This window comes from Prosopis cineraria, unplaced genomic scaffold, assembly GCF_029017545.1.
Source record: "Prosopis cineraria cultivar Desert tree isolate PC_DT_omini unplaced genomic scaffold, ASM2901754v1 PC12, whole genome shotgun sequence".
In the NCBI taxonomy this organism is placed as follows: domain Eukaryota; kingdom Viridiplantae; phylum Streptophyta; class Magnoliopsida; order Fabales; family Fabaceae; genus Prosopis; species Prosopis cineraria.
This window is the reverse complement of record NW_026555343.1, coordinates 7,012,527-7,035,566: the sequence shown is the minus strand read 5'-3', so window position 1 is coordinate 7,035,566 and position 23,040 is coordinate 7,012,527. Positions and strand designations below refer to the sequence as shown.

The 23,040-nt window shown below is 28.8% G+C and overlaps 1 protein-coding gene across 1 annotated transcript; it reads left to right on the top strand.

Moving 5' to 3' along the window:
• Positions 1 to 17,312: 17,312 nt before the first annotated feature.
• On the top strand, positions 17,313 to 21,758 carry LOC129288522 (uncharacterized). Its single transcript, XM_054925139.1, has 3 exons — positions 17,313 to 17,912; positions 19,624 to 20,281; positions 20,821 to 21,758. Exons 2-3 carry the CDS (start codon positions 19,674 to 19,676, stop codon positions 21,509 to 21,511), a joined length of 1,299 nt encoding a protein of 432 aa, XP_054781114.1. The 5' UTR covers positions 17,313 to 17,912; positions 19,624 to 19,673; the 3' UTR covers positions 21,512 to 21,758.
• Positions 21,759 to 23,040: the final 1,282 nt, after the last annotated feature.

Below are 23,040 nucleotides of genomic sequence, written 5' to 3'. Positions count from 1 at the left end.
ATTATTGTTCCTTAAATAAAAATTATAATTAGGATTTGTCATTTTCAGAGCTTGGTTTTTAATGATAGAAATTATACTTGAAGTTGTAATTTTTATTTAACTCTTACCATTCATAAAATAAAAGCTATTATTATTTGAGCAAAAGTTATGATTGAGACTTATTTTTTAATAATAAAATTTATATTTGATAAATTGTGATTTCTTATTTAAATCTTACGATTTAAAAAATAAAAGTTAGTATTCCTTAAGCAAAAGTTATAATTGAGACTTATTATTTTTAATAAAAATAAAATAATTTTTTTACTTTAAAATTTATTGACGGAGAATTTTCTAAAAATTCTATTGAAATTATGATATTTCAAGAAATTAAATTATTATTTATATAATTTTAAAAAAAATTATTATCTTTTTCTCTACATTTTATAAAAAGATCAAATATCTTTTTTTAAAAAAAAAAGTGAAAAGACATTTTGCAATCATATAAGCTCATGAACTATGTCCCATGAGAGAAGCTAAATTCAACAATAATAAATAAATAAATGAAATAAAATAAGAGCCTCTTTGGTTTTTGTTCCATTTTTTATTTTTAAAAATTTTTTTATAATATTATTTTTTAAATTATTTTTGAAAACAAAATAAAATGAAAATTTATATTGTTATATTAATTTAAAAATAGTTTTAAAATTAAAAAATAGATTGATAGTAATAATTGCAGATAGTTAATAGTGATAATTTATAATAGAAATTAATAAAACTAATTATATTTTATAATAATAAAATGAAATGTATTTTAAAAGGAGGCTTTTGCATATATAACTCATATTATAAGATTAAACCAAACAAACAGTCCAGTATTTATTATATTTTGCATTATAGTTAGTTTGTTATATTTGTTAATGATATTATTGTATATTATTGATAAATTTCTTGTAAATTTTTAATTTTTTAATGTAAATTTTTTATATATCAATGTGAACCAATTGAACTCTCAAATTTTTAAAAATTTGATTCATATTTTTTTGGTACAAAATTTTTTTCTGGCCAGTGAACCAATTTACATTTTAAAAACAAGAAAAATAAAAAAAACAAGCATAATATGTTTTCCATTTTTTTTAAATGAGAATAATTTTAAAAATAATTAAATCCGAAACATGAAAATAGAAACCAAGCATGTCTCGAGAAATTAACATTGTAATTATGAATATCCAAGATCAAGGATCATTGTTCAAGAGCCCGTACAAAAGTTTCTGACTATGGCAAATCATAAAGAAGAGTCACATATCCATGTTTCTTCAAGGAATTATTATCTGGATATGAAAAATGGAAGTGAACAAATGCTAAACTGAACCGAAGGTCAACATTTTTTACTCAACAAAGAAAAAAAAAAAAAAAAAGACTCCCCAGAAAGATGCAGACTAACGCCACTTGGCTCTCATTCTCCCTTTTTTTCCCCCTCCGAACAACTTGGCTTCCTTTATCATTTATTAAAAGTGAGAAATTGAAAATTCAATCAGTTGTTAAATTGGCTATGGTTAAAAATCAAATGTTTAACTTGATTGAACTAAGAGTCAAATTGAATCAAATTGATGATAATAAAATGATATAATTTAAATAAAAATACATTATCTAAGGGGAAAAAAAGTTTTAAAGGTTGTATTTTATTTTTTTTAGATATAAGGTCATGGTAAAAGTCGTACAAAGAGACCAATATTAGGTAATGTCTTAAGCCATAAGACTTTTATTATCAATGAGTGGATTGTCAAATAATCTAACATCAAAATTCTCTTTCAAAGCCTTGTGGGTAAAAAAATCAATGCATTCATTTACTTCTCATTAAACATAATTAAAAGTGATCTCACACTAAATGGTTTAAAACTAATTTTGCATTGTGAATTCCATTTCCACAAACTGAACAAATACTGTTAGATGCTGCACAATCAAGAATAACCGTTAGTTTTACCTCACCCCTAACTCCTATGGTAAGAATTGCTCACAGGATTATGTGTTTATATATATATATATATACTTTTTCCAAATCTTAATATAATCTTCTAAAAAAGTCTTGTTTAGTTTAAAATATAGTGCATCGAATAATTTTTATAATTTTTTAAACTATACCCCTATTTGTTTATTACTTTTTTTCAAAAAATAATACATTAAAATTTTAATTATTATTATCAAAGCAGTTATATAGGGTATTTAATAAAAGTAAAATTAAAAAAATGTAAACTTATTTGAGAAATTAAAGTTTCAACTAATATTTTTTTTGAAAGCTGTGAATTAATTGTTAATATCTTATATTTTAATTGAGAGAGTATATATACACACACACATATGTTTTCCCACTTTCACATGAAACTTATGAATATATCACTGTTGCCATCTGCTAGATCCATGGTATGCATTCATTCATCTATTTGGATTGACCCAGGTCAAGGTTTTGTACAGAACTCACAGAGCACAATTAATATAAGATAAATCAATAACACGAATAGAGGAATGACGTTTTCAAATCTATGGAATGGAGGAGGGAAGGAGGGAGGGGGATAAGAGGCCCATCAAGATGAAACAAATATCAAGACAAGTCATAAAATAAATTAAAAAAAATTGAGTGACTGTTTATAAAATAAGATGAAACAAACAAACCTATAATCTTAAATAAATGGGTCCTATATTTGGTTGTAGTTTAAAAATTTTATATTATTATATGTATAATAAGTTAATAAATAAAATTTAACATTAGAGAAAATAATTTTCTTGCCAGCAGGGAATAAAATAATTTACAATTATATTTTTATTTAATCAATAATATATAATTGAAATTATATAAATAATATGTTAAAATAATATTTAGTTTTATTATATGTAACTATTTTTTACAAATATTAAACTTATTATTATCTATATAAAATTAACAATTTTCTCATCTTTTGTGATTTCTTTTGCATAGCCAAGCATAATGTAAAAAAATCATGCCCCTTCCTCTCTTTTTTTTTTTCCACTTTCTCTCCTCTCGTTGTCTTTCTTCCTTCACTACCACAAAAAAGCTTCATATAGCAATTATTTTTAGCTATATATAGCTGTTTTTAACTGTTATACATTTTAGTGCTATATATTCTCTAAAATGATATATGGCAGTTAAACATTATACTTTACTTTTTGTTTCTTCCTCTTAAATTCTTGAGCTAAATAAAGTGAAAAAAAAACAGTTATTAGAGTAGTAAAAACAATATTCAAATTTAAAATTAATAACAATTAACACTAGGGTTTTCTATTTAATAATTTAAATGCAAAAAAAAAACAAAACTAGAGGTTTGGAAAATTAAAGAAGCATCATCATGAAAAATACAAACTCAAATCAGTACCACGCAAATCTAAAAAACTATATATATATAAAACCAAAGGTTACAAATATGGAACACCATTCTTCCATTTAACAATATAACCAAGGACAACGATGAGATAAAGTTGAGGGATAACGACATTGACAAGATTGGATACCACATAGACTAGACGATGGTGCATGATGTCATACATGCACATAGAATGGAGGAGAAGGAACATATGTTACGCCAAAGTGTTCACCCTTCCCTTCCATCAAGGGTAACCCCCAAATGTCCCTAGTGGAGTAAAGAGAGGGACCCTCTCGAGTCCATTTACTCCAGCAAGGGTATGTGGCAGTACATAATCCCCATACCTTTCCAATAATCAAATTCCTAAGGATTTAGCGTATCAAGTACCTTTGGGGTTCGATCTCACAATCTCTCCCACTTAACGAATAAGTAAGCAACATTGGTACCACAAAGATTATAGCCGAAGTTGATCATGTGAGTGTTGAAGATGAAGATTCAAAGTCTAGAGTGAGAAGTATGCTTGAATAACAGAGAGGGTTGAGTGTAGAGTTGAGGAGTGAGATTGCATGAGAGAAAGAGAAGGAGGGATAGAGTTGAGTGTCGTGAAGGTGAACTGTAAGGGATGGATTTGGATGTGAGAAATAACAATGAAAAAAAGAAAAGGTATGTGTGCTGTTAGAAAAAAAAAATCAATGGTTCATAGATAATAATACTATCAATCCGTGTGTTATATAAAACATAATTGTTTTAAAAGTTTTTGAAGCCAGAAAGCCATATAGTAATTCTTTCTAAATGATCAGGCTTTGTAGTCAATGACTATATAGATAGAAACAACCTCTATATAGTCTCTCTAAAGATAAATTAAAAAAGAATATAGACTATATATGGTTCTTTAAAATAAACGTAGAGTTGATAATATGAATTGAGCTTGTTAGCTCAAATTGCCAACCCCACAACAAAAAGTAGCGGGTTAGGTTAAAGAAAATGGGTTTAATTAGATGTAAAGCACTTTTGGCTAGCACCACATAACCTGAACTAGTAGCAGGCTAATTCACAGGTTGGTAGGTTAGCCCACCTATATTTTTTAAAAAAATAACAAAACATAAATGTATAAGATTGAATTTAAAGTAAAGCATTCAAAGTAAGCATAGACAGAATTGCATCTAAGTACTTGACACTTTTACATTTATTCAATTCAAGTTTAAATTATGGCAGAAAACAATAAAAACACACTACTCATATATTTAAGTGGTGATATAATATAATCTAAATGTGATCAAGACAAGATTAAATAAAATATTTTATTGTACTCTACTTCGTTATAACATCCTGATTTTTTCATTCTGAAACTAATTACTAATTAGGGAAAAATTAGTGAGTGATTAGAATTTTAGATGATAATTTGGTATTTTGACTCTTTGAAATGTTTAATGAGCAAATACAAGTGAAAGAATTGCATTTTGAAACAACACGAATGCACATGGTGAGCGTTTTCCTCGCTATGCTATGCGCTGTTATGCATGGCATAGAAATTAACTAATAAAAACGTGGAAGCTCATGAGTTTTAAAGGAAAAAGGAAGAGAAACATGAAAGGGAGAGGATAAGAAGGAGAACCTCTGCTAGGGCTTGAGTTTTTGGAGCCTCGGGAGACATTTTCAACCAATAGATTACCGGATAAGTTTCATATCGCTCTTAACCTCGATTCGTTCTTAATTTCTCTTAATATAAGTAATGAAACCCTTAAATTGCTTTAGGCCATCAATAAAAACTAGAATGTAGTTGCGAGCATTTTAGGTCATCTCCCAAAAGAGCAATGCATATAAATTTTTGGTTCAAATGCCAATAAGTTAAAGGAATGAAGATATGATTGATGAGATGAATGAATGAGATGATGAACTTAAGTTAGAATCTCTTGTGATAATCCTTGAATTTTAAATTTGCAACCACACATGTAAAAACAATTAGCTTAATGAAGAACACTCTAAAACTTTTAAAGTGTTGTGAATTATTGAATCTAATGATCACTAAAGAATTTAAGCCAAGTGAAGTGAAATTAATAATGTAATTCAGCCTTATTCATAGCCACTAAATTCAGACCAAATTAAGTGGTAGAAAAACATCTCAAACCAAATTCATATAAACATATATGGATCTAGCTTAAAATATAAAGAAATTTGAACAAGAACATATGAACACATTCATGAACATCAACTGAATTCATACATTCTAGAACTGAAATATAATATTAAATCTTAATTCAACATCCATAACTTCAATTTAATAAGGAAATGAAATCAAAAATCACTAACATAACAGCCACTAAAATTTGAATCCATAAGAAGAACAGAAGAAATTGTAAAATTGAAAATACAAGTGAGGAAAACAAATCTAAAAATCTCAAATCACAAGCTCATCTTACTTGAAGCTCAATGGAGAATCAGCCTCTCATGTTCTTCTTCTTCAAATGAATCAGACTTTAAACTTGAGATGCCATCTTGAATCTAGAAAATAAAGCTTGAAAAGGCGCGAATATATGGTGCTGGAATGATGAAGCATAAATTGAAATGATGATGGATGCAAATCTAGACTTGAGGAAGAGATGATGATCACGTGAAGATGAAGCTGAAGATGAGAGAAATGGATCTAGAAAAATGAAGGGAAAATATGGACAAAAATTGAGAAAATGAGAGAAAATGTGGGTGAAGAGAGAGAATGGAAAATGAAGAATGGGGCTCTAATATGAAAATATGATTTTTGTATGTATGATCCATGCGAGTCAAGGTGATAATTTCAAAGTTGGATGGTGATATAACTAAAGTCCAGATCTGAAATTAAATTTTCAGCTGGAGAAATTGAATTAAAAATTGAAGAATTAAAATTAAAAAATTGAGAAAAATATGGCACCTAAATGCTGAATGAAGGATCATGAGAAATGTGACTTGATTCATAGAAAACGTGACTCTCCAAGCTTTGCTTCAGCTTCCACATGAATTTATCTTCAAATTCAGCTTTAATTGTCATGCACAAATTGCACTTCTTAATCCTTATGATGATGTCATCCATTGCCTCTTCTTGCATCAGATTTAATTCACGTATATGTGCTCTTCCAAGGCTAATGATGATGTCATTATAAGCCCTTTTTAAAATCAGACTTCAATCACGCACCAAATGCTTCTTCATTTCTCATGATGATGTCATCCTATGCATGAATTAATTCCTTGGCTTTTTTATATTTAATTAATTCTTCAATTAATTCTGCCATTAGTCATATCAACTCAGCCAAGGTAAATCTAGAATTGTAACACCATCAAGGCCCTTTTCTATTGCACTTAGTTTCTTGAATGAAGTTGACTTGTCTTTGTCTCTTAACTTCAAATTTGCTTCTTCAAGAATTTAAAAATAAAAGATACAAAATTAAATAAATTTTTTAAAAAAATTAAAAAGGAAAGAAAAGAGAATTATGCCCAAAATCTCAATTAAGATCTAAAAGTGTCAAAACAATCATCAAATAGTATTTAAGATTCATAAAGTCAATATAAAAAACACAACTAAAAACCAAAAAATAAATCCTAATGTGCACTATTTGATGTCAAAAATCAAGTGTATAATATGTAAAATATTAGATAAATCAATAAGTTATAGAAAAATTGAATCGAAAAGTTTTAAGAGGTTTGTTTCTTATTCTTTAGTAACGAAAAAATTAAGATTTTATGTCTAGTTTAGAGTTAAAAAACAAAGCTTTGAGATCATAAGCTTAGGTAAACTCTAAAACTGTAAGAAAAAGGAATGGAAATTAGAGTAAGGTATGATGGGATTGGTAGAAGTGATAGAAAGAGGTGATTGGATTATAATGAATCCAAGTTGATCAAGTAAAAGGAAATAACCAGCTAAATGTGATTTTAAATGATAATTAGTACTTATGGTCAGTTTGATTATTTAATTAATAGTACTAATTTTATGTAGATTGTCATGTTGCGAGAGCACTTTGAGAAAAGGAAGCAAGTGGGTGTATTAATTGTTTTAAAAGTTCGCGAGTAGCCCTTTCTTGTGATAAAAAGATTGAGATAATCGAATAACTTCCTCTATTTAATTATTTATTGTAACTGTTTGTAAGTATTACAGCTATCGCATTAAATTGCTTTGAATTGTACATGTTTTGAGAAAACAAATATTTATTGCATGTAAAGGTTTTCAAAGAAAAGAGTTTGTGAAAATATATAATTTTATAACTATATATATTAATTTAAATACAAACTGCTTGTTGATATGTGAGCATAATCATAAAAAGTAGGAATTCACCTATAAGGGGAAGTACTGAGAAGTTCATATGGCATTATTTTTCTTAATACCTAACAAGGTGTGGTGTTAGGAATTTTATCTCCTTAACATCTAATGAGGTGTAGTGTTAGATATTATTTTCTTAGTACCTATATAGGTACGGTGTTGGAGATCTGAGCTCCTTAGCATCTATATGATGCAATATTGGAGTAACAACACCCCAATCATGGTGTATGATAAGAGGAAATTATAGTCCAGAGGTGAGATAAAATACTTTTTGATCGGGTGATTCTACTACTAAAAGTGCAATTAGGTCAACAAGTATATATTGGCTTAATAAATCCTATGGTTTCAGTTAGGGTAACATGAAAGCTCAAATGGTAGTTGTTTATGTTAGTAGTGATGATTTGTTGTGAAAATAATTTTATAAAGTGAAATTATATTATATATTTTATTTGATTATATATATGCAATACTTGTTTACAACTACCTGTGATAATCAATAGTAGCGAATTATTCTGTTACTAAGATTATTATCTCACCTTATAGTTATATTTTTATAAGTTAAAGTAGTCAGCCGAGCAAAGGAAAAGATTCAAGATTGATGTAGTAGTACTATTGCCACAGGACTCAAGATTGTGTAATGAATTTGTTTTGTTATACATTTATAGATGAATAAGTTGTCATATGATTCATGTGCATACTTGATTGTGAAATATGGTGATTTTGCAAGTATTAGCCCTATAAGTGTGAATGTGTTATATGTGAAAAATTATGTGAGAATGAGCTAAGATTTGAATGTAAATGTGTAAATAGTAATTGTGTGGCAAAAATATGAATCCTAACCCAATCGTGGTAAAAAGTGATTTGGTGTTAGGATTGTGTTATATGAAAACATGTATGAATGTAAGTATGTTTGTGGTAATAATTTTGTGGTAAAATGGTGAATTGATTGACCAAAAATACATTATTATGTATAATTGTGAAAAACAAGCCTATATTATGCTATATGGGCAATTTAATAGCCAAATTTCGATAGATGTGTTTGTACATTGACATTATTAGTCAATTAAGTATAAATGATCTTTTTAGATTTAGTTCTTAGCCCCAAGCAACCTAATAAGACAAAATGTAAGATGTAAACACTTTGGTGCATGATTTATATTGGACAGTTGGATCGTGTCCAAACTTGTCTCATTAGTTAACTTGTGAAATAAGTTTTATGTGGGCATGAATCACTTTGATCAAAGTCATATGAAAAAATGACGCACGCTAAAGGTTTACTTTTGTGAACTGTTATATGACAACACAATATGTCATGTGCACTGTGGCATATGGTGCCACATGCCGTAACACATGGCACAAACAGACAGCCCATGGCACATGTGGTGCACGCTATGGTGCGTAGCCCTTTTTCTTCCTTAATTTTGAATCATGCATTGGGAATGATGAATGCGAGAAATTATCTTCTATTATGCATTATTTGATAGGTGATTGATTTCAATTTTTTTAAAAAAAGAAGTCTTTGGTTCTGATTTCAATTTTTTTAAAAAAAATAAGTATTTAGTTCCCAAGCATTTTAAAATGATTGTTTCTATAATTGGTGTTTGAGGTGTTATGGTGATTTTGTTAATCCCTTGTGATACTAGTTTAGTACTTGATAACAAATTGGTATGGGGAGAGATTACATCATTCATATAATAGCTTATTTAGATTATCTTTTTTGCAAAATAGTACTACCCAAGCTAGCAACTAAAAAAAAGCTTAGTTGTCATTTTTATCTAAAAAAAAACATATTTATGAAGTTCTAAATATATATTACACTATCATCTTAATTTGAACATAAAAGGAAAAAGAAAGACACAGGGATCAGATCATTCATGTGATATAAATTGAATGTATTATGAATAATAATTTAATAATTAGAGTTTAAAGCATCATGATTTTTTTAAAATGAATTGGTATTTTAACTAAGGTATCAATTTTGGGGCAAAAATGCCAAAACAAAATGAAGAGAAGAGGGGATAGATAAAGTATTTCTAATAATTTGTATTTGTATAATACTAATCAATCATATAGAAGACTAGAGAATGAAATTATTACAAAACTAAATTAGTTTATATTTAAGTAATGATATAAGTATGTCTTGATTAGAAAGACTTTTATTATTATTTGGATAATTAGTTTTTAGGAGAACATATATTTTTTTGTTGTAAAAAAACAAAAAGAGGTAAATTTATAATTTTTGAAATAAAAATTATAAAAAATATATTTTTACTGGTAGGTTGGCCCGCCAACCTACTATGAGTTGTATGAGGCAGCAAAATTACAACCCACACAAAATACAGGTTATGCCAATCGACCCTACCAAATTCACAATCCACAAATTGGCTCATATTAAATAACCATTATATAGCCTTAAACTACTACATATTTTCAAGACTATATAACAATTATTTAAACAAATTACTATGTAGTCTCAAAATTTTTTTTAATAAAAACTATATAACAATTCTTTAAAATAACTGTTATATTGTCCTTAAAAAAATTCAAAAAAAAAAAGAAAAACTATATAGTGGTTATTCAAAATAACCACTATATAGTTTGTTTTTTTAAGTCCCGCCTCAATTATATAATAATTTTTTGATAATTTCTATGTAAAAGACTATATAACCTTCTGTTTTTTAAAATCCCGCCTCAACTATATGTATGAAAGTGTTGGAGGTGAGATACAATCATACATTGTATGGAGTTTTTATTGAAAGTCTCATAATATGCTGTGTGGAACCTGACAAATAGTACTTTTTATTTCTTTTCTTTTTTTATTATATATAAATTGTTTTGCTTGATTTTGAATTGTGGTTTGATTTTCAGTTATTTTAAACCAGTGAAAGTCTCATGATATCATGGTGCGTGCAACCTAACAAATAGTACTTTTTTTTTTTTATTTATTGCCAAACAACCTATCAAATGTTCAAGTACGCGTGCGCTCATGTAAATGTTCCTTTTTGTTTGTTTGTTTGTTTTTTTTAATATAAATTGGCCTGATGTGTATTTTGTCTTCGGTATCCCTATCTTCACATGACTCTTATCTGAATGTATCTTTTTTATTCAGATACGGACGATTTTTCTTCATTTTATTAATTTTTTAAATTATTTTTTTTATAAAATGTGGATTTAGATAAAGTGTGTGAGAACTGAGACGTACGCGACCATAGTTATCAGTTGAGAAACACAATTTTTGTGAACCATACAAGTCTTGTTGGACAATTTGGCTGGACTCTAGGTGACTAGATTATAGTTAAACAAAAGTTTTGTGGAAATTTTCATAAACTTATAACTTTTAATAACAATATGTATTTTGATAAATATTTTTCATAAATTTATCATTTAATCTGTATAATTTTAACTTAATTATAACTTAATTCTTAAAGTTTAAATATGTTCAACTCAATTTTTTAAGTATCAATTATTTAATCCATTGATTCTTGTATACTATGACTTTATTATAATTCAATCTTTAAAAGATAAGATTATTTTTATAAGTGTCAAAATTGATAGATTAAATATTTTTTGATCAATGGAACTGATAGATTAAATATTGAAATTTGAGGGATTCGGTTGGATGAGTTAAATTACAATTCTTTTATTTTTGTTTTTGAGTGACACCTCCCTTCTATTTTGTTAAAATTATAGAGATATCTATTTTTTTAAAAAAATCTATATTTTAATCCAATTTTACATACTGTTAAGAACATTCTATTAAAATTCTATAATACTTAATTTTTTTGATAAAGATAATTTTTTGGTATACTTTTGATAAAGATATTACTTAATTTTTAATTTATAATTATGTTAAATATTTTAAAATTATTAATTTTCCCTTATAATTTAATTGTCTACTCTCTCCCCCCTCCACTTTAAAGAACTTTAATAATTAAATTTGAAAATACTTAAATAAAAATTTTTAAAACATCTCATTAATGTTATAAAATTTGTTGAAAAATAAAAATAAATTATATTGACTTATTAATCTCTTATTATATTAAAGTTATATTTTTTTAATTTTTTTACCTAGGTGTTTGAAATAATATTTTACCCAACATATATATTTAAAAACTTTTAAAAAATTCAAACGTATCCATGAAAGTTTTTTTGGATAACTTAAACGATATTTAAATAACATTTATATTTGAAAGGAATATTTTGATTCAATATATATAAATTAATAGTTAATTAATAATTAAATGGATGGAAATAAAATTTTAAAAATATAAGAAAGATTTGTCTCTGATAACTATTGATTTAGGGGATCATTGTATTTGACCTTTTGTCCTTTTTGTACTTGAAAAGGGTTTGAACTTATGACATCTACCTATATTCTATCCCACCACATTTTTTACTGTCTCAAAAATATTTTATATATTAATGTAAACTTGGAACTTGAGATTTTGTGTTTAAACAGCAAAAAACCCTTTTTACTAATACAGCTATTAGTTAATCTAATCCAATTTATATATCAATTAAAAAAATAGTTTCAATATAAACTTATTCTGTGACATTCTACATCACTTGAAAACCAGAAAGTTTTTTTTTTCTTTTTCTTTTTTACCTTGAAAGAACCAAAAAGTTTTTTAAGCCTAGGAAGAAGAGTCATGTGAAGAATACTTTTTTAAAAAATGTCAAAAGTTTCTGCATTAATTTATTCATATTAAATTATACTTATTCACAAATTTTCCTTTGTTTGACGACCATGGTGAAGTATTTCGATTGATTAAACCCTTAATCATTATTCATTACCACACCTTGTCCTTTTGTTAATCACCTGAGTTAACCAGCGATAAAAGTTGAGAGCTTTTGAAAATGAAAAAAAAAAATACAATATTTTATATTTTAAATAATAACCATTCGGTATTATCAAATAATCTAAATTTAACTCATGGCAGCCTCTAAATGGGGAGAAACCATATGTGACGTGCAGGGTTTTTCATTTGTATAATGTTCTGATTCATTATTTAAGGAATATTGGTCTCTTTCTTCCTTTTTAATTTTTTTTGTGAACGAATATTGGTCTCTTTCTATTTGAATTATTCATAAGTTTTATATTTTGGATTCCGTTTAATTACGCAAAACCAATTTAACTTTATTAAATTTTTTGGCAATAAAACTTTATTAATTTGAGGGGAAAAATGTGCTTTCCGTATTTTTTTATCGTTTGATTATAATAAATAATTAGTATGGTCTCATGGGTTACGCCATTTGTAATCGATAAATAGTAGGTTTTGTTAAAGTTGTTACATTATATTATTTTGGATTAAAGGGTGAAAATATTCAACAATATTTTTCCAAAAATACATAATATCTCTAAGTAAATAAAGGTATAAGAATATTTATGAATTTATTATAATGAATACAATTTGATTAATGCTCGTTAACTTTGACCGTTAAAAAAAAGAAGAAGAAGAAGAAAACAAAAGGTGAAAAAATACTCTAAAACTTTTTCTCCAAGAGTTTTTGATATCCTTAAGTCAATAATGATATATAAGTACTTATTAACTTTATAAAAAAAATGGCATATAACCAAGCCCGATTCTAACAACTCGAGTTTTCAGGCTCATTCGTGTTGGGTTGAATATCCGGATTGTTAAATATTAATTTATTTTGTATTAGGGAGAATTACATTGAAGTCTCACACAAAAAATTAATTATTATAAGGTCCATTGACGATTAAACTAAACTGTATTGACAAATGTAATTTAGTTTAGTTGTCAATGGACCTTACAGTAATTAATTTTTTTATATGGGATCTTATTGCAATTCTACCTTATTTTATTTCTTTTCAATCAATTTCATTTTCATATTAAAAAATTAATATTTTTAATTTTATATAATTTAATAACAAAAAATTAAAGTGTTTAGGTCAAGCCCATTCAATTTTGGGCTTGGTCCAAATTTTTTCGAGATTATTTAGGTGATCTGAATAAACTCAAAGTAAAAAAAAAAAATTAAAACTGTCAAATTTACTCCTAAGATTTCTAAGTTGTTCGGGCTTACTCATCAAGCTTAATTGAAACTACTAACTCTCATCTTTCCTAATCCATTAAAATAATTTGATGTTGACTATAAAATTCTAATAACAAAATTTAACAAATTGGAGAATGTTGGCTTATTTTATAAAATTAATGAGTATCCATACACATTGTTAACTCTAGGATATCAAAAACTTTTAGATTAAAGTTTATACGTATTTGTGCACCTTATATTTGTTTCTTCTTTTTTTAAGGATCAACATTAATTGTTATTAGTTAAATTTAACAGAATGGGGATTATTGCACTAATTAAACAAATTCATGAATACCTTTGCATATTTGTTTTTTTAAGGATATCAGGTGTTCCTAAAAAAATTATTGAATATTTTAACCCTTTACCCTTATTATTTTTAAATCCTATTAATATAAATTTTTAACCAAGTTATATATACTTTCTCTCCTTGAAAAATTTTTGCATGGACTCAATACACTAGGTTATCCATGCCTTTTCCAATAAAAATATGTCATATTTTTTTCTCTTATCTTATATACAAATCATTTCTAACTAATTACCTTAACCAAGGGGAGAGAGTTAAATTTTTTATGTTGTCTGTAAAAGAAAGAAATTACTCAGCTTATCCTTATTAAATATATCATCTTTAAAAATAATTTACCTCTCACATGTAACCTTGTACTTTATTAGTAGAAAATTGAGAGAGAGTAAAATGAGAAGTGGTATCAATGAGTATTCCCTGCATTAAAAAATGTAAGGCATTTTTAGCTGAATCTCACTCCAATAAAGTAGTTATCTACTTTCAAATCAACCCTTTCTTTTCATATTTATCCCTATTAAATATCTCATAAAAAATTATAAAGTCATTATCAATAGGAACACTAAAAAAAACACTTCAAAAGATTAAAAATATCTTACATTTTTAAATAAAGGGAGTATGTTTTATACAAAATGACTTTATGATAAGGACTGTGAACTTTTTTAAAAGGTAACTTCTATATGTATAGGACTTGAGGAAGTAGCATTTATCAAGAAATTAGTTAAAATTAGTTTATGTTATTGATTTTATAAAAAATGTTGTAACATTCTAGTATCATTAAATTACCCTTCATTAAAATTCTTAATCTTTTTCCATGAATTTAATTGAAGTCCTTAACCTTTATCCTAAAATCAAATATTCTTCTTTCAAACTAGGGACAGAAGGTTATAATTATGAAGGACATGTTTGGAAAAAAAAAAGGCCTTCATTGATTTAATAAAACAATCTTACTGCATCTATTAAAAAAATGTGAGGCATTTTTAACTAAGTTATACTCTAATAAGTTAATTAATTATTTTTAAATTGATATCATCTTTTCATACTTACTTATATTTAATAAGATGTATCATTTAAAGGTAAAAGGTTGAGTAACTTATTTATTAAGGGTATTTTTTTTAAAAAAAAACTCATCAATTACGAATTGAAAGATTGAAAATATCTTATATTTTTTAATACCTAACCTTAAAAATTATCTTATATTTTTTTAATAGAGAGAGTATATTTATGGTCATAATTTTTTTGGGGAAAAACTCATGTAAATTAATTATCTTTAAATTGATATAATCTTTTTTATATTTACTCATATTAACAAGGTATACTATTTAAAGGTAAAATGTTGAGTGACTTATTTATTAAGGACATTTAAAAAAAAAAACTCATCAATTACATATTGAAAGATTAAAAATACTTTATATTTTTTAATAGCTAACCTAAAAAAATACCTTATATTTTTTAATAGAGAGAGTATATTTATAGTCATAATTTTTTTTGTGCAAAAACTCATGTAAATAATAGAATAGAGGCATACTCCCTCTCATCTGAAATATAAGTATTATCGGTTAGCTAATTTTGATTCAAAATATGTGCAAAAAAATTTCTCTCCATTTTGCCCCTTGTATTTATTAACCTGATTCTTATACAAAATTATCTCTCACTCAACCTTTTAGAAGTAATTTTTAATTTATAATGTACGACACTTTATAATAATTAAATTATTTTCTTTAGTTTTATTATTTTTTTAATTAGTGTGAAGGTATTTAATGTAATTATATTATACTTTAAATTAAAAAGTAAAAATAAAAGTACATATTATTTTTTATTATATAAAAAAACTAACGTTTTAAATACGTGAAATGATTGAAACTATTATATAATAAGAACTTGATGAACTACACTAGTAATTGAGACCAAAGATAAAAAGGAAAAAATAATATATATTTTTATGAGAAGGGAAACATAATTATCAGTCTCTATAATTTCATCATGTTTTGTTTTTAATCCATATAGTTTTTTTCAGTATTTTTTATCCCTATAATTTTAGATAGATTGAGTGACATTTATTTTTTAGATCCCTATTTTTCATTTTTTAATGTTTTTAGTTCCTATAAGGACTAAATACATTGAAAAAAAACTGTATGGATTGAAAGCAGAATCGATAAAATTATATGAATCAAAGATTATGCTTTTCCTTACAAGAATAATAACTTTATGAGTATGTGCATGTTTCTTAAAAACTAGTTATATCTAGGACAAAATATTTTATGAGATATTTTTACAGGTGATTTGAAATTTAAAAAAAAAATAAGATTTTGGTAATAACGATTATTTCAACATTACCTTTTAATATTTTACTTGTTAATGAAGGGCAACTTTGGTAGTTTATAGAAAAATTGATTTAAAAAATTACATATAAGTCTCACTAACAAAAATTAATTATAATAAAATTTATTAACAATTAAACTAACATCATTAACAACACAATTAATTTACACTTCCTTTAGTCTGCTTTGTTAGTCATGTTCTGCAAGCAACACAGAGTTCACAATATAAGTTATTGGCTCATGCTAACTTTGCATTTTAAATTAAACTTTTCAAAATACCCTTACTTGTTTTCCAAAGTATGGGAGTGAAATTTTTAAAAAAATATTATATTAACTGATTGTACTTTTTTAAAGTTAGTTTTAGAACTTTATAAATAATTATTTTTTATATTTTTTTATTGATATTGATGGAGATTGTTAAAAATAGGAAGAATTATAGTTAGCCTCTTCTTAAAAAAATTAATTACAGATAAAAATTAACAATAACTTTCATTTAAAAAAATAAGTTATCTTTCACATTATAATAATAATTTATTTTACATTAATTCTTATATGTAATTAATTTTTTTAAAAGAGGATTGATTGTAACTTTTCCTTAAAAAATAACTTGCAAAGGGAATAAGAGGGAGTACAAGATTTGCTTGCTTTCATTACGAAATTTAAAAAGAAAAGGGGAAAAAACAAAAAAGAGCATATGGATGAAGTCAGGCATATGTGTCTGATAGCGATTCTTTGCTTTGTTTCGTGGACCGTATTTTGGTTACAGCTGTATTCACGACCTCTCCTCTCTCTCTCTCTCTCTCTCTCTCTTGACTATGTTATGTTCCTTCCCCTTTTCAATCTCTCTCTTTCCCATTTCCATATTCCAACTCATAATTTCCACTTCCACATAAAAAAATAAATTCTTTATTAATTATGATTCCATCTACCACATGCTTCGCCTCAATCTCTCCCCCTCTTTCTCACTGTTCGTCTTCGTCAACAGACTTTTCCATGTTTTTTAATTAATGGAAATTATCCGAAATCTTTTTATATTTGTTTGTTTTCCTCCCTTCCTTTTGCAATTCGCCGCCTGTTTCGTGACAAAATAGTGCGTACCCCATAATTATTAATTCCTTCTTTCTTTCTTTCCCACACCGCAAGGAAAACACAAGTGTTCCCACAGAGAGAGAGACAGAGAGAGATTGCGCGAAGCATTCAGTGAATTTGGGAAGGGATCTTCTCGTGATCGGTGCACAATCTACGTAGTTATCATCAATAACTGTAGTTATGGGTTTTTTTTCTTGGGTTTTGGTCTTGTCCTCTCTTATCTTTTGATTTGTTCTTCAACTAATTCCTGCTAGAATCCCCAAATAAATTGCCCCGTTAGGAAGTTTTGTAGAGTGGGAAGTGGAACAAGTTTGAGAATTGGGTTTGGAAAGTCTCTCTCGCCTTATAACTCGGTTCCTTTCTGGGATTCCTTTTTCTTTCCTCTTTCTCTTTCAGGTGTTTGTTGTTTTTGTCTGTAAAGCAGAGCAAATTCTCACTGCCTTTTCAGTTCTGAATTGGGCCTTTTGCTTAACAGCTTGAAGAACCTTCGTACATTGCGCTCCAGTTCGGTGAGTTCTGTTTTTGCATTTTGTTGCTACATGTTATCAGAACTGACTTTGACTTTTGTTTCGTCCCCTTCTGAGTTTGGCTAACTACTTTTGTTCAATCTAATTATCGTTTATACACGTATTAGATGGAATCATCTAAACCTTTTCATTTGTGCTGTGTGATGATCATGACTGATTGCTTTCGTTCCAAACTTCTCTTGTGCTTGAAGTAATTGTAGATGGCTCGCTTGCTTTGAAACAGAACACTCTTAATCGCAATCACACACCATGTATGTTGTTTTTTGGATGATCAAAACACTATATATATATATATATTGTTTTGTCACAGTCTCTGTATCATGTCGTGTCCTAGTGTCTGGCTCTTAGTTTACCCGAAACAATTTTAATTCTGTGTCTTAACTCTTCTATTCTCCAATGTTAGCTGACTGTGTTGCTGTATGGTCAGTTTTCCAGTCAACATTTACGTCCAGTTTTCAGCAGGCCCTTTTATTGCAAATTGTTTTTGGGTCCCTAGAACAGCAAATTGTTACATAACATCAATTTTCAGTACCACTCGTGGTTTGGCGGGATGTTGGTAGTCTTGTACTCCTTAGACTGCCAACTAGTTGAGCAAACTAAATTGATTAATAAACGTTGTCATTTTGTTCCTCAACCGAAGATGTAATATATAAATCTAGCATTTGATCGAGGCTTTTGCCAAAGAGAAAGAGAACCCTTAAACTTTCAATCTATTTTGAGCAAATCCAACATGAAAGTTGAGCATGTCATTTTATTCTTCAAGAAGATATCACTTCCTCTGTTGTAAATGCTGTTTGATCTGCACTTTTATGTTTTTTCCTTCTTCTTTGTACTTCTCTCATATGCACCAGGAATGGGGGCTTGAATGTTATTTAAAGAGTTGCTACTCTTCTATGATACAATAGATGGCAGTTTGTGTTTTGAAAAATCTACATGCAATCTTACAAATTGAATTCCTTGAGTGTCTCTTCAAATATTTGTCAGTGTTTATTAAGGTCAATGCTATTTTGTATTGATTTTAGTGTTAAGTTGCTCTACTTATCTCATTGGAGATAGGACTATTGAGTCTTTGTGTTTGAAATAGTTTAATCGCCATTATACAGTACTGATTTTATTGCTGAAGTACAGCTTTCTGAATTTTCCCCAAGCACAGTGTTTTGTATGGAATATAATGGTTTTCTATATCCTATTTTAACAACACTACAGCTGTCATCTATCGAATTTTTGACAAATTTGATGTTCATATTTTATGATTATCATAATTGTTCACCCCGACTCTATTTTTGCTAGTATCTGCAACAGAGGGTTGCACTGCTTGTTCCCATTATTTGCCAAGCCCAACTTGTAGGAAAGTTTCTTTTCATTTTCTTGTTCATATACATCTCATTTGATGCAATCTGTCAAAATCCTCTTGACTGCTTTCTAATTCATGCTTTCACTTGAGCTAGCTTCACAAGAGCCATAGTCTTAGGGGTTTCTTTTTCCTTTCCTCTTTTTTAAGATAATTGTTCTTAGGCTCTTTACATTCTTATTTTTCTTTTCTCACTCAATTTTGTATAGAATGTTTGAAAGACTACAGTTAATGTCATGTGTTAATATGCCTTAGCTGTTTCTTTCTAATTCCACCCTTCCACTAACTGCAATCTTAAATTTCTGTTTGATCATGATTAAACTGCTATTTCTTGTCTCACAGAGCCTTTTAAAGTTGGGATTTAGACAAAATGGGGGAGAATTGTGACTAGTATGGATCCTCAGGCCTTCATCAGGTTGTCAATAGACTCACTGGGGCTGAGATTTAATGGGGGAGGTCTGAACACTGAGAAATATGCAATTCATAGACTCTCTTTGCCCTGTGTTGGTGAGATTCGACTTCGAGGTTTTCCTGTTCAGACAACATTGGTCCCCTTGATATCTTCTCCTGAAGTCATACCCGATACTCAGAGCAATGCTTCTAGCTTTTACCTTGAGGAATCTGATCTAAAAGCACTGTTGGCTCCTGGTTGCTTCTATAATCCTCATGCTTGTTTGGAGATTGCTGTTTTCACAGGCAGGAAGGAGTCACATTGTGGCGTTGGCATCAAGAGGCAGCAAATTGGAATATTTAGAATGCAGGTTGGCCCTGAATGGGGTGAAGGAAAGCCGGTGATTCTCTTTAACGGGTGGATAGGTATTGGCAAAAACAAACAGGAGATTGGAAAACGAGGGGCAGAGCTACATGTAAGAGTGAAACTAGATCCTGATCCAAGATACGTTTTCCAGTTTGAAGACGTAACCACATTGAGTCCTCAGATAGTTCAGCTCCGAGGATCAATTAAACAGCCAATCTTCAGTTGCAAGTTTGACAAAGACAGGTGATATGAAATTTGTGATCTAATATTGCATCCAATTTATGTCTTAATCTTTGATAGCTTCCTTAAAGTCATAGCCTATTCTTTCTGTATAAGATAGGTTTGTGCTTATGTAACTTCGTACAACCCCTAAAGTTGTCTGTTGGTGCTCTTACTAATATTATTACTTAAGAAAAACCTTCACTGCGCTGTTCTAGATGTTAGTAGAGTTTTCTTTTTTTAATCTTTATCAACATTCTGAAACACAGACAATTACAATCGTAACATCGGTGCCATAAATGTCCATGTAATGGTAGTTAAAGTAATCCTCCTCCTCCAAGGGAAGCCTAATCACATTGGCTGTTCCTACGTGTGAACTTAAAACCTGATTTTCCAAGCAGTGTTAGAGCATCCTCTTAGGTCAGTCTTTCAAGCGGAAACTACAAAGTTGTGTTGCTTCTTCTTCATTTCCTTTTGGCATTGGTGTTATTATCTGCTTTTCCTTTTTCTTAAAGGTAAAAAACTAGTTGTTAATGAAATTTTTGATAGTTATGAAATGACAGGGTATCCCACGTTGACCCGTTAAGTAATTACTGGTCTGGTTCCAGTGAGAGTTCAGATTTAGAGACAGAGAGGCGAGAGCGAAAGGGATGGAAGGTGAAGATACACGATCTTTCTGGGTCGGCTGTTGCAGCAGCCTTCATAACAACTCCCTTTGTGCCGTCAACAGGTTGTGATTGGGTTGCCAAATCAAATCCAGGAGCTTGGTTGATTATTCGTCCCGATGCTTGCAGGCCCGACAGCTGGCAGCCATGGGGAAAGCTCAAAGCATGGCGAGAGCGTGGCCTTAGAGACTCCATCTGCTTTCAATTCCGTCTTTTTTCTGAAGCGCAAGAAGGCGGTGAACATCTTATGCCTGAAATACATATAAATGCTGAAAAGGGTGGGGAATTTTACATCGACGAGGAAAAACAGTTGAAAAGTGTAGCTTCAACTGCTAGTCCAATTCCTAGCCCACAAAGCAGTGGAGATTTTGGTGCTCTAAGCCCCATAATAGGAGGCTTTGTGATGAGCTGTAGAGTTCAAGGTGAAGGTAAGCGCAGCAAGCCATTAGTTCAACTGGCCATGAGACATGTGACTTGTGTGGAGGATGCTGCCATGTTCATGGCACTTGCAGCCGCCGTAGACCTGAGTATCGAGGCATGCAGGCCGTTCCGTAGGAAGATGAAAAGAGGTTTTCGACATTCCGTTTGAAAAAGAAGTGAGAAGTTGCTGACATGAAAATGGTGAGATGCTTCACTCTCACTTTTAATTGCTGCAACAGTTGGAACAATGTACAGTTTATATTGCTGCTTTATACAATTAGAGCGCCCAAACTTTCCTGAAAGCTCCTACGTCTGATAGCTGTAATTATAAAGCTTAATATGCCTTTGGCATCAATTAACAGTATTTTATAGTCAACAATTCAACATGATGCTGAGTGCAGTAGCTTTACTTTTAAGATTACAAAGTCTTTCATACTTATGACGTTAGCTGAGGATCATTTGTTACTTTTGACCCCATTCCAGTAAGGTGAGACCAAGTGTTATCCCTTATAGCAGCTGGGTCACACTAAGTTTTTCCTCGAGAACAGAAGATATTTGCCAAATAATCAAGTACCGAAAATCAGACGGATTATTGAACTGTTTAAAGTATTAATTCAAAGGCAAATAGTTAAAATTGTGATTGAATCATGGTTACGTCAATTATAAATAAAATATTTTATTAAATCAATCAAAATATTAATTTAATAAATTAGGAGGTTTAATTGGTTAGATTGATATTATTACTTTTAATCTTTGGATTCATGGGTTAATATAGGATACAAAATAAATTGTGATTGGATCATGATTAGATCGATCATAAATAAAATATTTTATTAAATTAGTCAAGATATTAATTCAATGAATTATTAGGTTTAATTGGTTAGATTGACTTGATTTTACATAGATTATTACTTTTGATCTTTGGATCTATGGGTTAATATAGGATGCAAAATAATCTAGTGGGTTTTCCCCAGCATTCTCCTCTTTGGTTGGCATGTATGTCAATCTTATTCAGCATATTTCTTCATTACAACCAATTAAGTCTTAATGGAATCGTGCTAACGAAATTATGCTTCACAAATATTTTTCAAATTCATATTTATATATATTTAATAAATAGATCGGAAGTTGTACAGTTCCCTTTTTTGGGTGGAAGTTGTACTGTTCATGAACAGTAATTAATACAATTTGCTGTGTGGGATTTATACAATGCATGGATCTCACAGGCTAGCTTCGGAATTTAAAAAAAAAAAAGTTTAAATAAACATTTCTATATATACTTTAAAATATAAATGTCAAAAAATACTTTACAAATAATGCTAAAAAAAAAGACAAATGACACGTCTTTATTGTTTTGTACTTTTGTTCTCTATCTTGCTTTTCTTTATTTATTTCTTTCAAACCACTTTTCGGGGGGAGGGAAAGTAAAAAGGGAGACTTATCTCTTTTAAAAAAAAAAAAATCCTTTCTCCGTCCGTGCAAAATAAGATTTACACTACATCTACCTTTTCCACGTCACAACAAAGTGGCTTTAGACCAAAGAGTCGTTGGTCAAGTACAAAAGATTGAAGAGTCAAAGACACAGAAATGTGGGGAGATGGAATTATGGGGTGTTTGGATCCATGCAATGTTGTGAGAACTAACTGGATCGGATCCTATCGGTTCGACTATCACTTGTTAAGTAATTTGGTTCAATCA

What these genes read in the sequence shown, in the direction of transcription:
- LOC129288522 (XM_054925139.1), top strand. Translation starts at nt 19,674, where the DNA reads ATGGATCCTCAGGCCTTCATCAGGTTGTCAATAGACTCACTGGGGCTG. An exon ending in TGCAAGTTTGACAAAGACAG is followed by an intron (nt 20,282 to 20,820) that starts GTGATATGAAAT and finishes ATGAAATGACAG; the next exon opens with GGTATCCCACGTTGACCCGT.